Source organism: Phoxinus phoxinus (assembly GCF_949152265.1).
Source record: "Phoxinus phoxinus genome assembly, chromosome: 11".
Lineage (NCBI taxonomy): Eukaryota > Metazoa > Chordata > Actinopteri > Cypriniformes > Leuciscidae > Phoxinus > Phoxinus phoxinus.
The window spans coordinates 13766910-13780097 of NC_136886.1; the positions used below are offsets into that span (position 1 = coordinate 13766910).

At 38.5% G+C, this 13188-nt stretch overlaps 1 protein-coding gene and 1 long non-coding RNA gene across 2 annotated transcripts in view; one reads left to right on the forward strand and one right to left on the reverse strand.

Moving 5' to 3' along the window:
• LOC307007096 overlaps positions 1 to 13188 on the reverse strand; it is a 39210-nt gene that overhangs the window by 5371 nt on the left and 20651 nt on the right. The gene's annotated exons all lie outside the window — the stretch shown is intronic.
• LOC307006568 (uncharacterized protein) lies at positions 7270 to 9602 on the forward strand. The gene is made up of 5 exons (XM_079627670.1): positions 7270 to 7583; positions 7926 to 8040; positions 8347 to 8619; positions 8756 to 8929; positions 9022 to 9602. The coding sequence occupies exons 1-5, from the start codon at positions 7503 to 7505 to the stop codon at positions 9210 to 9212; spliced, it is 834 nt and encodes a 277-aa protein (XP_079483796.1). The 5' UTR covers positions 7270 to 7502; the 3' UTR covers positions 9213 to 9602.

Here is a 13188-nt window from a genome sequence, read left to right on the forward strand (position 1 = left end):
ATTAATTGGGAGAAAATATATGTGGTTCTGAAGGATTTCAAATAGAATATTCAATGTCTAATCTTGTCAAACTGTGCCAGTTAAATTCAAAAACAGTTATTTAAAAGGGAATTGACAGTTTCATAAATTAGAGGACATGTCAAAGCAGGGAAATTCAAAGTTAGCTAAAAAAAATTACATTATCAACAGCCGAACCATAGAAGCACATTTTAGTTTAGAGTGGGAGGTATCCTTCATTTAATCATAACTGTTAATCATGTTTAATATATCAGGTTTGACATAAAGGCAACCCCACGATCTTTACCCAATTTGAAAATGTAAAAATCTAAATGAAAGCCAGGAAGACTCGATTGTTATGTCATTCATTACCTTCTCATCTATCCAATTGTGTTCTAATATTCGTGGTATAAAAGATGGGTACTGGTTAATCGTTACAGTATTATTATTCTGAGTCTTTCTGGTAGAAATGTATTTTATATAATGTTAGTTATTCCTTAAATTATATCAATGTACTTTCATTTTAGTTAAAACACTATTAAATATGATGAATGCATTCTGATCAAGCCTGCATGTGAACACTTGATTCAGCCTGAGTAAACTATAAGTTTATTCTGAATAAGCATTCACACCTAAAAAAAAAGAAAGAAAAAAAAAGTCCCCATTTAGCCCAAGTAAACAAAATGGTGACATATGCACCATTATCATATGCAACTCAGACAACACGGTCTCACCCCTATTCGTCGCACACTGCCGCTTGGTCATTTCCCCCTCACGTCCATAAGCCGACGTTGAGGGTACCCCTCTTCGTCGCGTGGCACCGTAGAGGGTCATCCAATAGATTTGAATGCAAATCCCTCATCTTTGGATTTTGACGAAAGGGGGTTAGGCATCCAGCGGTTTTCCTGCGCTGGAAAGTATTGCTTCAGGCGATTGATTTTGTACTGCAAATGTGTATTTTGCAGTAGCGTGAGTCGTCGCATGGACTGTCACGATCATTGGTGCGGTGACCATACATTTTTGTGGGGCAGAAACCCTTGTCTGAATCGCTACCACGACTTTTATATATAATTTAATATAGTGTTGGGCTACATTAAAATGGCATAATTACAGGAGTTACAGGACTGCATATTTGCTGTAGGCTTAAACGTGTCTTAATTTAGGTGGGATATTTTATAATTGTACTTTGTTTCCTTTCTTTTTTTATTTGGTTAATTGTGTCTCTCACCCAGCGACGCATAGCAACCGTCGCTATGGGTAAACAACACCAGGACTCTGTCCTAAAATTCTGTCTGGTCCAGACAAAAAAAATAAATAATAATAATTGCCTACTTTTATAGATCTTTCTCAATATTGATTATGAAGTTGTGATAAATTAAATAGCATACTGCAGAAATGTTTGTATTAATATTATATGGCCATCCCCAGCCTGGCAAAGAGATGGATGCATTCTGGGAAGTGATGTGTTTCAATGTAATGGCTACATATTCCCGTGTTTCCTTCACTCAGACATTCATGCTGATTCTTTTAAATGTTTGAGCAAGGATGTAAAATATTAAGACTGTACTTTTTCATTATGATTGATATTTTAACACAGTCTCACCCCAAAACGTCACATACTGACGGGTCTTGACCATATGGCAACATACGACGAAAAGGGTACCCTTTAACGTCCATATGTGACGATTCGGGTACGGTTGGGTTTAGGTATGCGTTAGGGTACCGCTAGGAGGCGCTGCTGGTGCGCTTATGTCTGCGTCTCATATTGACGTTATAGGGGTATACCCTTTTCGTCGTATGTTGACGTATGGTCAAGACCCGTCAGTATATGACGTTTTAGGGTGAGACCGCGCTGGATATTTTGGCGCAATTTTGTGCAACGCGTCACACTGTGTGCGACGATCCCAGAAACCATTGCCCAGCGCGATTCCACCACGGTAAGTAGCCTACCCTACAACAGTCAAATAAAGAAGAGAAATTAATAAGAATTTACACGTCCAAAATGAGGAAGTTATGGCCAAAAAAACAAAAACAAATATGTTGTCGTATTTGTTGATTTTGAACCCCACTGTAAGAGCTGTATTAGAAAAAGAGTGACATTATATTTTTGAATTATTTTTTTACTTTATTTTTCATGTTTTATTTTTGAGTTGCAGTAACACAGACATTTACACAGTGTGGGATTAATAAAGTATATCAAATCAAATCAAATACAACTGTTTGTTGAATCACAATGAGATGCAAAGTGGGGTGGTATTAAATAAGTTGTCTTCTTCCCACTCCCTTTCAGGCAGAATTCTATTGTCATATTTAAATACTGTATATTCTGTTTTTTGCACTATATGACTTAATTATATTTTGTCTACTTTGTATTTTTTTTTTGCCATTGCCTGAAATAAACAAACAAACAAAACAAAGTAGCTAGTATATATATACATATATATATATAACGGTTTTAAGTCTGGCAAGGCAAAGTTTACAAGTACCCTGATCACGTTATTCCTGTTTGTTTATCAATTTGAATCAAGGCAGAACAAAAGGATGTGTTAAAAAAATAATGATAGAAGAACCCTTGCTCACACAATGACTTCTTTTTAAAGTCATTCATTTTTTATGATATTGTGATTGCATGAATAAATAAGAGGAGCAATTTACTTAATGTCTTAGCCTAGTAGTTATTTATATTGTAATATGTAGTTTGTTGATCTATTCTATTTTGGTTTGTTCTTCTCTTTCTCTGTAGGTTCCTTCCCTTTATCTCATCTTATCCCTCATCTTAATACTTATTAGCAGCATCTTATAAAAAAAAAGGCACTTTTAAGAGCCACATTTGTCTTGTTACTTTCTCTACTGTTGTATTGTGTTTTCTCTCTCTCTCTTGAGGTCTTACTGTCTCTCCTCCCTCCCCTTCGAGTGGTGTTTTTGTTTTTTTTGTCTGTCTTGTCTTTTGTTTGTCCCTGTGTGTTTATATTGTGTGCCGTGTCCGATCCTGAGATGGACCGTCACCTGAAGGAGATTAGTGACCTTGTCGATCAGGCTGCACATCAGGCTCACCTCCAAGAGCTTGAACAGCTCATTAGCATACACCAGGAAGCAGAACCATCCACCAGTCAGCCTTCCACCAGCCATCCATCCACCAGCCAGCCATCAAACAGCAAGCAAGAGGTTAGGTGGATTAAGAGGGACAGTGATGGAAACATTATTTACGGCAGACCCAGATCATCCCGAAAACAAGGAGGTCAGACTTTTTTTTACATTCATGTTAATTAAATTGTAGACTTTATCTCCAGATCTAGTTTTGCATCTTGAAATGGTATACAACATAATCACAAGTCATGGGTCTGAATTAGAACATATCTGAGGTTATTATTACATACCTGTGCCTAGCATCAGGTAAAGTTTGTTTCATTGAGTGTAAAAAGCAACAGCTTTTTTGCTACAGCAGGTCCCAGTCACAGCCAGAGTCGGAAGAAGGGTGTCTCTCATGTCAGGGCTCCGGAAACCAGTGGGGAAGTGACCAGTGACTTTCCTTCCGTTACTGCAGGTGTGTTCTTTATTTTGACTGCACTGGTTCAAAACAATATGTTAATTTAGTATGTTAATATTTATTATTACTACAGTTTTTCAATATTGTGCATTGTTTTAACAGAGTCCTTCCTTCAAGAGCTTAAATGCTCACTGGGTGAGGACATACATGAGGATGAAACACCACAAGCCTCAACAGACTGGTCGACCCGAAAGAGCCTCATATCAGGGTGGTGGGAGAAAGAGAGACCCCGACTGGTCAACACCATGGTGGCTCGACAACATGCGGCAACTCGGATCTGCCAACATTGTGGAAACGGTCCAGCCGTTATCCGTTGTTGTGACTGCCGACCACACCCATTCCTCTGTGGGCAGTGTGATGTCAGGGTCCACCAAGGTCAAGTGTTTCACAACAGGGATTCGATGACACTTGCATTTTTTCATCCGTTGCCTCCCACAACTTGTGTTGTGGAGAGGGTTCTAACCCAGTGTGGTAAGTTGTAGTTTTTGAAAGTCACATAAATAAATATGTTATTCTTTAATTCTCATCCATGTGTTTTTTTTTTTTTCAAGATCGTCTTGTACCTTTGGAGATGCCAGAGACAATATGCGGTTGTCTACAAGGATCGTCCAGTGTCATCGCAGGACAGTCCATAGTTGTGGTTACAATGAATGGTAAGAAGAACTTTATGGGTGGGGTGGGGGTCACTCCTGCAGAATTTCACCCACAGGTATTTGCTGATCACACCTCGTATATACTCCCTCTCACTTTGTCACAACTATGAACATATAAAAATCATGATTATGTTACATTCATACGTTACATTGTGGAACACATATCCAGAAATTTTCTTTATCATGGCTGGAAATCCAATTCAATAGGTTGTGTGTTGATTAGATTGTCTGGGCCCACCTATGTGGAGGAAAACAGTTAACCTTTGTTTGAATGGGGATAGTTAATTTGCCTGACAAAAGTGTGCCTTCCAATAGAGTGCCTTACAAAATGTTTGTAGAAGTGTCCTCCTGATCCATCCTTAGTCAAAGGTTCCCATATCAGTTGTCAGAATGACACAGTTTGCGTCTGTCAAAATTAACTGTGAGTATATATTTCCTTCTTTTTCCAGGGCGATATGATCTCAGATTGCCTCAGATTAGATGCAAGGCATGTGAAGCCACTTGGAGTCCTGGAGTGGATGACCTGATCCATAATGACTACTGGCCTGCCACTTCTCACCATTCAACTGTGTACGCGACAGATGTCCTTTTTTCTTTTGAAGAGCTGAAGATGGCAGCACCAGGGATGTCTAGCCAAGCATTTCTTAGAATGCTGGATCAACGCACTGTTCGCTTTGGCCGTGTAAGTATTTGTGGTAATAACTGTGTAACTCAATAAATAATACTATGAGGGCATGAGGATGATGATAGAAAGTACACATGAACATTTGCACTGTTTAGGATTTTTTTTATTTTTTATTTAGACCCTTTATAAACAACCATAAACTCATGTTCTCTCATCAGTCATGCAGTTTGCACTGAACCATTTCTGAAAAAAAACAGGTCATTCTGAAGATCTCAACTTCAACTCCATTGGCTACAGACTTTGACATCTTCTCCCCAATATAATTTCCTTATCCCAGAAGTGTTCCCTTGGATTAATGGGCCAAACATCCCCAAAATACACCAGTGTATAGTCTATGAGTGAAGTTTACACATTGTTAATTTCCTTTGATATGTATTCTAAGGATTGGTTACAAAATTAGTACAAACATCCCGAAATGTATCCATTTAGAGTATTTTACTTCAGTGCAGTACATATTTAATTTGATCTGTTTTACTGAACTCTTTTGAAACAGAGCGGTAACATCACAGCAGACAGCTTCCGGAAAAGCTTCTTGGAGTGGGAAGCTGTCCGATTCGAAGTGGACAAATTATGCCAGGAGGACCACTTTGACTGCCCAGCGTGCAGCCCAGACATGGTTGCAGTATCTGTTGATGGAAACCGCAAGCACTACAGATTCAAGAGTGCAGCAAGGTATTTACAAAATCCTGTGTGCATTGACGGTTCATTACTTTTAAAGCAACTGCTGTGAATTGAAAATCATATGAATATTTAAAGTTAATATGTATCTCTTTTATTTAGATCGGAGGAACAAGCCATCTTTGATGGCGTGTTCATCGCAAATGATGATGACGTCGCAAGATTTGTGGACTATGTCCATACCTCAACCAGTCATGTAAACTTGCACAACTTCACTATATTTACCTATAAAACACGACGTCCTATAGAGAACTTTGTTTGAACAAGTTTGGACTGTTAACCATCTTCCATGTTTTAGGTCTCTGGAAGAGGTGTCTGTGGAGGGCAGTGGTCAGCGGCGCGCGAAACGTCTCAGAAGTCCTCAGGAAAAACAGACGAGGAGGGCCTGGAACTCGCTGTATGTCGTCATGGGGTTCTCCTCCGTGCCCTCAATATGTTCAGGGGGGAGATTTTTGCCTACCCCCTGTACCTCCAAAAGCAAATGGCCTGTAAGCAAGTGACATTTTTCGCTATGGATGTGGCATGCAAGTACTGGCCTTACCTCCGGAGAGTGACAGAGAAATGCCCTGAGCTTCAGGATCTCCTCACCATGAGGCCATTTCTTTCTGTTTTTCATGCCAAAGCTCATGATTTCAAATGTGAGGTAAGAAAAAAGGATTGTCCATGACATTTTCTTTCCCTGAAAACCCTGCATAAGATTGTTGCCACTTAGGTTTGTTTTTTTTGTTTTATTTTTTAAAGGTAAAATGGAGTGGAGCGTATCAGGAGGGGGCTGGTTCGACTCTTGGGGAAGAGGTGGAGCAGTGCAACGCCTTCCTCTCAAGGATTGCTGTTACCACAAAGCACATGTCAAAAGCAGGTAAGGAAAGCAGTACATTTTAATCCTGATGACAATGGTGAGCCACTTTAAGCACATGCATATATGCTGAGTCTGAAAATATAAAGCTCAGAATATTCAACACAAATGGATGGATCGATTACAATACCATCATCCTATTTTATTTGAAGGCAGGATAATAAGGAGGGGCAGTGTGATAAAAAAATACACGTCAGAGTACCATTCACCTACTGTCCTGCCATAGTGCTCTATGCCATTTGCCTACTGTTCTGCGCCATTGTTTCATGCTACTACTTCACTATACTGTGCTATTTACCTACTAACCCTTTCATGGGACTAGGGCTGGTTATCGAGTTCAATACTTTTTAGGTACCGACCGATTTGCCTTGATACTATACCATTATTAGCTCCACGCGGTGTGTGTGTAAGCGTCATAACCCACATAGATGGAAAATATGGTACCATGTACCCATTGTATATGGGTGGGACAAGACCCACCTACTTTCAATTTTATCGTCTCTAATTCAGCGCATAATGTCTGTTCACTTTTCAGAGCGCCGTCAGTCAAATTATCCATTACACTTGAGGAATGCCTTAATAAATTAAACTCCATTCCGCTTTTTAGCTTCAGCGTTGATTTCAAAATAAATGAATAACGTAGTCAGCACGGCACAGTCCTCTGTCAGATGAGATGTTGTCAGGCTATGTGTCATTAAAACTACAATTACAACTGTGTCAGCCGTGATTTTAAGTGTAAAAAAAAGAAAAATTTAACCAATTAATTTTTTTAGGTAATGTAATGTTGTTAAAACGGATTTATATATATTTTTTTCATAAAATTGGTATCGGAAAAAGTATCGTTCAGGAACTGGTATCGAAGTCAAGGTATCGGTATCAAATTACTTTTAACGATACCTAGCCCTACATGGGACAGTAATCAAATGGCACAAGACAGCAGATTAGTACCATAGTACTATACTGTAAGTTATTATCTCGCAAAAGTTTGTGGTACCTAACAAGTCTGCACACTCAGTTTCTTCTCCTACTGCTACTGGAAAGAAGGGTGATTATCTCATATTTTTTATTTTTGCAGGACGCATAGACATGCTGACGGTCATGGCCATGCGCTGGAACCAACGAAAGTTTGACAACTTGGCTTCCACCCTTGCCTGCCGATATCGGAAGGTAAAGACACCAGTTTTCCCTTATGCAACATTCATAGCGATATTGTAAAATAAAGTGGCATATATCTAAAAAATACAATACAATAGTCAATACAATAGAATATATGGATGGTTTCATGTGTAGTGTCAATTGTATTTTTCAGTGTCTTAATATAAAATATGTTCATAAAATATGTAAATGTTCATACCGCATACCGGTATATTGATTGTCCACGTATTTACGAATATACTGTATATTTAATCAGTGTTGTATGTGGTTTTCTAATAGTGGAGGTACTTAACAATCCTTATCAACAATAGTCAAAGTTGTAGGCATTTCCCTCATTGTGATTTGTGTTTGAAGGCCACAATAGCCCTGCAATGCCAGTTGCATAACCTGGAGGCCATGAAAATGGAAATGGACATCACAGACAATCAACTGGAAAGCTGGATCATTGATATCAATGAGTGGGCAGAAGGTAGAATATACTGTCTTATACTGTTTGATATGCTGCTTGATGCATCACTTCTGACTAAGCTTGGCTGCAATTCCAAAGAGGCTCATTGTAATCGTAGTCAAAGAGCACATACTCTGATTGCTGATGATGTGTGGAGATTCATTATCCCCATGGGGACAATATAGAACCTAACTAACCTAACTATACTCAACCTTAACTACAAGTGTAGCCTCAGTTACAGAGAAATATGAACATATTGTTTGTCCAGAAATAATATTTTTTCATGGAATCAAGTATATTTCTTATCTCTTCATTTCTTCCTCTCAGCAACAACATCCCCAAACGATGCTGATCTTGCCATTGTAGCCAGCCGAATTGAGGAGCTGGTGGCAAGTGTTAAGAGGAGGTCCCAGCGTCTTTATAAAGATAATGACGGATGCAAAGGACGTGCCCGGATCCGCCGAAAGATCAGGGAGGAAAAAAATGTTTTACTTTCTTTTGTGGAAAAGTATAACACCTTGGTTCCTAATGCAGAACATCTGACCTTAGACACCATTCTATCTGATGAGATTGTTTGGCCATGGCAGCTTACACACGGTGGTATGTACACAATTCTGTTGACTATGTGAAATAGTCACATAGTGGCACAAAATCTATCATGCCTTTATTGTAACCCCAGAAAATCTTTAAATACTAATCTTAAATACAACTGACTTGTTTCATCTATGTATTCCAGACTCTGTAGATCTAAGGACGAAGAGGAAGGCATTTGACATAGTGATGGCAGTAAGGAGACTTGAGGAGGAGAAGAGGATTCTTATTGCAGAGATGAACAAGCATTGGAAGTCTCTTTGCACCCGTGCAGACACTCTGAAGCACATGTCATCCCAGCTTTCTAATGTGACATCAGGTACAGTATGTTTTTGTGTTATACTTGGCATACATTACAATATTGCTGAAAGTTTCTAATTAATAAAGGCTCAATTTGTTTTAACATGTAAGGTGAGACGTGGGGCCTGCTTCAAGATGGGATCCAAGGTCTACAGAGCTTGACGATGAAGAACAAACAAGCAAGCAACAGCCTGGCAAAGCATGCAAAGAACTGTTATGTTCAAGTTCTGACTGAAACAGAAATTAACTTTGATAGTGATTCTGAGGAATACAATACCAGTAGTGACTCTGAGCACGATTAAACTATATTTTCATGGCCAGAGACCTTTTTTATGCTGTTGTGTGCTGGGGAGGCAGCATTAAGAAGAGGGCTGTTGGGACAGGCTGGTAAGGAAAGCTGGCTCTGTGTTTGGCATGGAGCTGGAGTTAATCATTTAACAAACCGAGGATAATTTGCAGAAGCAGTCTTCTGCATGCTCAACATTGAGGAGAGGTCCTTTGCCCCCAGGGCTAACCAGCAACTCAATGTCACACAAAAGGGTAGTGGAGAAATGGACTTTTCAGCATGAGTCTCTCCCTGCCCCAACCATCACATCACTTTGTCTATTGTCTAGTATCCACTATCCATTTGACTCTCTTACAGGCTACATTAGCCCCTCTACACAGTTTGGACTGTGGTCCCATTATTTACCCCTTTTGGCTGCTTGTATAAACTTTTTCTTTTAAATTTAATATAAGTGTCTGTTCTACTTATCTTATCTGCTTTGTATTGCTTTGTACTGTGCGATATTGAAGAAAAGTTCGATAATTCATTAAATAATGCGATATTCGATATGCGATACGATAATGCTTAAAGTGTGTAAAATAAACTTAAATTATCTTTAAAATATCTTTAAAATGATATAACCTACATGTATAACAAACATCCTTATAACTTGTGAAAGTGAACATCAGTGTTTTACTGTAGCGTAAGAAGTGTTATTTTAACATCAGTGTAAACCACAGGGTTTCAGGTTATCCTACATTATTTAATAAAAGATACTGAATCATAAAATGTAAAAATAAAATATTGCTTAGTTTTCACTGCATGAATTAAATATATCCTGATACTTATTAAAGCTACAAAACTGTATTTTATTCATGACCCCAGTCATTGCAAGCTGTTGCGTTATGCATATCGCGATATACAGTATACATTTCACTAATTTCGATATATTGTGCAGCCCTACTTTGCACTGATTAAACCCCAGCACTGTTAACTTTTGCACTACCACCACTGCAAATCACTCCATAGCTGCCCCATCATGTATCACAGGGTCAGTCCCTACCAGGCCTTTGTAATCACTTGACATGCTCTTCACTTTTTGTATTTGTCTGACTGATTTTTGTTATGTGTCTGAGCTATGTGTGTTGTTTTTGTGGTTGTACAAGCTAATAAATGCCTAAAATGTATCATGTTATTCATTATTTTAATAATATTATTTTGCTCTTATTACCAGTGAAACATTACATATGCTGTAAGACAGAACACTGCAATATGGGCCGAGCGGGGCGCATGCGAAGCCCATATCCCACTTATAATGCCAGTATTGCTTCAATGTACATGATATTTAATCAGTGGTTTTGTCACCAGAAACAACACGTTGCTCAGTTGTGAACTTTTTGAGTTTAGTTGAAGCCCATTCACTGCAGACAGCGTATCTAGTGGAAGTTGTAGTTTTAAAATATATTGGTATATTTCTCATAATTAGAAGTTGGCAGTGTAGAATTTTGGATACACCATGGGTTTTTTTGGGATGGGGAACACACTGGTGTCATCAGATTTAAAAAATCTAATTGTTAAATAGATCAAAATAGCTTATTACCATATTTGACAGTGCTTACAATGGGTAAACTTTGGAGACCATATCTACATGACAGCTAAGGTCCAGAGCTTTCTATAACAGCTGGTGTAGCATCTTCTGTCACTAAATGACAAGCCTTCAAACATGTACTGGGTTCAAGGTTCAGAGGTCAATATTTCAAAGCAGGAGTAATGTATCCTCTTCGGACTGACATACATACTGTCGAGGTTGAGACCTTTCCAACAATGTGTTTGCTATAGTCCTACGACAAAGTTTTAATTTTTACATATCATGGAGACCACTTTGCAGCGATGGCCTCCTTTATTCTCCCCAGAGGGATATTTGCCTCAAGTTCAAATGCTTCACACATAACACTTGACATATTTGTTTTATCGTACAGCTGACATATACTTACAATAAAAAAACAACATACATAAAGTGATATATAGCCAGACTGAAGCACATCACAGCCGCAATCTATTGCTCATCTTTCACAAACAATGACAAGAGCAACCTACACACAACCCTATATGCATTATATCATGAAGCTATTGCACAACCCCTGCAGCCTCAAGCAACATTATTTAAAGTTTTAATTGAGGTAGGTTCAAATTATGCCTATAGTTTAGAAATATACTTAGTTTACATTGGGGTACCCTATATCTTCTGCCAGAGGATAAGAGCTCATACTTGGCATGGAGAATAAAGATAGAGTTAGGGTTAGGATAAGTGGGAACTGATTGTATTTCGTGAATAATGCAACACTTTCCTGACAAATCAGACCTGAGGCCTTGATCATGAAGACATTGGCCGGATTAAACAGCACAACAGGCCGCATGTGGACCACCTTGCAAGGCCAGGCCTTAGATTTCCCACCACTGTCATAGGCCTTAGTAAACCGCCAACCTGAGTCAAGTCATTCCAGGGTGACCAGATCGATGTCATCAGTATCCTGGCACATTCCCTATTGTCAGGGGAAACTACCTCTGTCCCTGGTTTTATGAGAAGAAAACATAGACCTTTAAAGTATATTGATGGCCAAGCTGGAAATGTTGCTGGCTTTACCGATTCCTCAGGCTCATGTCTCCGGTTTTGATCTCTGAAGTCTGATCACCTTATGTCATGCACATGTTGATTTGTGAAATTTGACACCAATCTGTCTTTGTATGAGGCAAAGGATATGAAAAAATTGCCTTTTTGAGTGGCAGTTCAGACGCTGTGTGATTTTAATTCACTTTCATATATTTCATCATATAGTTCTTTCAGAATCAGAATGAGCTTTATTCGCAAAGTGTGCGCAAACACACAATGAATTTGTTTTAGGTTTTTTTTTACAGGCGCTCTTACATACATACATACATTTATGACATGAGAACAAGCATTTCAATGAGACTAAGGAAAAAACCTGAATAATTAAAAAATAATAATGATATTGGGTATACATGTGAACAGAGACTTATGTACAGATTTGTGCATTGTGTACTGTGGTGCAGCTCTATAAATAAAATTTCTATATGTATTTCCAAAAAAAAAAAAAAAGCAAACAATAACAACAAAACTCTAATTATTGCTTCTCTCTCAGATACTGAGAATGAATTATACAACAGGTGTTAATTTCTGTGTTAGCTGTTTAAGGTGGAGATAGCATGGGGGGGAAAACTGTTTATGTGCCTGGATGTTCTAGTGCGCATCTGAAGCGTCGGCCTGACGGCAGAAGTGCAAACAGTTTGTGGCCGGGGTGAGAAGGGTCTGTGATGATGTTACCTGCCCGTTTCTTCACTCCTGACCGGAAAAATCATTACATGTACCATTGTTGAAAATGTATAAATGTGCCTCTTCTCTTCATTGAGAATGTTTGAAAATGTCTTCTTATTTTCAAACTCTCATAAGTGTTCTGAACAGACAAACATGATAACAAAAATAAACAGTGTTGTGTGCTAAGCGGTCAGAGGTAAAAAAGGATGCAGCTTTTCAGTAATACATCCTGACGCAGGAGGCATCTGTCACCAGGGATAGGACCCCATTTACTTTGCTCCAAAATTACCACAAACAAATACTGACTAAAATGTTCATGATCAGTTAGGATGATGCCAATTTAGTACTTGTTCTGGTTGCCTGGCTTTTGGCTTGCTTAGTTGGGGGCATTTCATATTCAACAATATTATTGATCTGCCTTAAGGTGGACGAGGATGCAAAATTCTTCTAGAAACAAACTTTGTTGTATTATTTTCATGTTATCACTGTGAAGCTGCTTTGTATAATTGTATAATCTGTATTGTAAAAAGCGCTATATAAATATAGGTGACTTGACTGTCACTACATGCAACTTTCCACTATCTCAATTTTCCCATCAAATAGAGCACGAAGTCATGACACAATTATTCAGTGTAGTCAATGATTGACAGACAAATCATAAAATATAACAATAGTGAAT